Here is a 2128-nt window from a genome sequence, read left to right as displayed (position 1 = left end):
CCCCCCCGATTTTTTCATGAATGTTCACGACATACTGATGATCTTTGTTTATTCTGAACGGACGGCCTCTTGTTATTCTGAGGCCTTTGGTCGTTCTGAGGTAGTGAACTTCATATGGTTTATGTAAGTTATCAATTCTTATCCTGGTAGTTTAGCAAATTCAGTAACATTCACAAACACACACTGGCCACTCATGCAGTATTGAAAAAATACATAGTATGATTTAAGATTGATTCCTCTCTAAATCCAGACATTAAGAAAATCTACTTATTGATCAGAGGTCGAGAGTGTTTTTACGGATTTAGATACTGACTGTAAATAGGAGGAGCGAAATGCAACGGCTCATTTTTAATCATCAATAAATCGAGGCCTGCAGAGTGAAATTAAAGAAAATGAAATGCAATCCCGTTCACATGATATATCAGCGACTCATAGATTTAGGAACGTTGTTCATTCTTTATGATTGGACTATTGTATGGATGAGAGATATTATTTATCAGCTCCATTCCTATAGATTTACTCTAGTATAATACTTGATTATCACCACAGATTGATCCCTCAGCAGCGTGTCTTTTAGCCGTGCATGTTCGATGAGAACCCGTACAGAATAGAAGTTGACAAGGAAATTTATTGTATTGCGGAAACAATAAAGTATCACAAAACAGAGCATAGATGAGCTATCTAAGTGAGAATTTTCGAAGGAATCATTTTCCATCAAAAAAAGATGACTGTGGGAAACATGATTTTTCATGTACTGCATGAAGCTGTCATGCAGGATATAAAAATAATAAATTCCGAATTCACAAGAGAAAGTATTCCACAAGTAGGCAAGTTTCTTTGAGAGAGCAAATTTACAGAACAAGCATTCATGCCATGTAATTTTTGGCATTGCTCGTCCAATGACATTAATTGCCCTGGTAACATTTTTTGAAGAGGACTTCCTAGTTGAGGGACGTTGAATACGCATGCAGCCTGGTCAGGCCTGTAAAACAATAAATTAAGAGAATGCAGTAGACTCCATTAATGTCGCCAATAATAATCTTATTCACTCTAACTTCATAAATGTCCTTATCTATTTTATATACTGCAATTAGATTAGTTGAAATAGTTTTCTGTGAGACCATGGAAAGGACTCATAAGAAAACCGTGCTTGGTGGCGCCTTCATCATTTCCTTGTTTTTTATCATGCGTAGCGTTCAATCTTCAAAAACCAGGCAATTTTATCCAGCCGATAATTTTTGAATGATTAACAAGGAATTGGAGTGAATTGAGAAAGATTTTGGTCGATTTGAGTAGCTATTGAATGACTTCCGATACGAAATAATTCGGGTAAAAATGTAGAAGTGTGAAATCCAAACGATTTACTCTCCTATTTTAAAAGGTGAATACATAATTTTTTCCGAAACTGTTCAATAGATACCCAGATCTACAGCAAACCTTTGAAAATTCATCCGAGTCTCGATGCATGAAATGTCTTACAAATGTCCTAATTCATTGGTAGCAGTGAGTACATCGCTAAATCCTCCACTATCCTCAATAACACCAACTGCAAGTATTATTTTCTGGCTCGGACTTACCAGACAGGCTCCTCCGAAATTTGTATCTCCTTAAAGCAATTTGATAACATCAGTATACTAACCGCACCATAAAATGTTTTTCTCTTAAAGAATTTATTTTACCATCTACGCTGGTATCGAATGCCTTCGTATGTAAGTTCATTGTGTAAATATGATGATTACACCATTTCAAAAATGATAATCGGATACCGATAAATTAGAAATGAAATTCAAACTGAACTAAATCATTGCCATTGCTATATCGTAATTCACAGGAATTTTGCCGCCTGGATAGAAGAATTCACTCATTGTTGTAAGAACACCACTAGCATTCACCATACTCTTTTTATTTGTGTTGCTCTCAATAAATGGAGTTGCGCCGTGTTGCTAAAATGAAAGTAAAATAATTACTAATTCAGGCCGACCGTAATGGTTGAGCGAGTTAGGAGTTGCTCTGGCGGACATCCGAGTGCAGCTGCGTTAAGTGCGGTTAGTACTTGGATGGGTGACCGCTTAGGAACACCCTCGCCCAAAAATTTCGGAAGGTAGGCACGGTATGGTGGCCTAATGTG

The 2128-nt window shown here is 36.9% G+C and overlaps 1 protein-coding gene across 1 annotated transcript; it reads right to left on the bottom strand.

The window, feature by feature from the left end:
* Positions 1-1475: 1475 nt before the first annotated feature.
* On the bottom strand, positions 1476-1865 carry LOC107046389. Its single transcript, XM_015268999.1, has 3 exons — positions 1809-1865; positions 1680-1701; positions 1476-1606 (listed from the first exon to the last, which is right to left on the bottom strand). Exons 1-3 carry the CDS (start codon positions 1863-1865, stop codon positions 1476-1478), a joined length of 210 nt encoding a protein of 69 aa, XP_015124485.1.
* Between the last annotated feature and the right edge of the window lie 263 nt (positions 1866-2128).

Source organism: Diachasma alloeum, unplaced genomic scaffold, assembly GCF_001412515.2.
Source record: "Diachasma alloeum isolate Michigan unplaced genomic scaffold, Dall2.0 Dall_scaffold_01350, whole genome shotgun sequence".
NCBI lineage: Eukaryota > Metazoa > Arthropoda > Insecta > Hymenoptera > Braconidae > Diachasma > Diachasma alloeum.
Note: the sequence above shows the minus strand (reverse complement) of the source record. Positions and strands in the feature narration are given on the sequence as shown.

Bases quoted from the DNA above. Each gene is read 5' to 3' on its own strand.
- LOC107046389 (XM_015268999.1), bottom strand. From the start codon at position 1,865: ATGAGTGAATTCTTCTATCCAGGCGGCAAAATTCCTGTGAATTACGAT. The intron at 1,702-1,808 runs GCAATGATTTAG...TTACATACGAAG, and splicing joins TGAATTACGATATAGCAATG to GCATTCGATACCAGCGTAGA. The intron at 1,607-1,679 runs GTAAAATAAATT...AATTGCTTTAAG, and splicing joins ATTCGATACCAGCGTAGATG to GAGATACAAATTTCGGAGGA.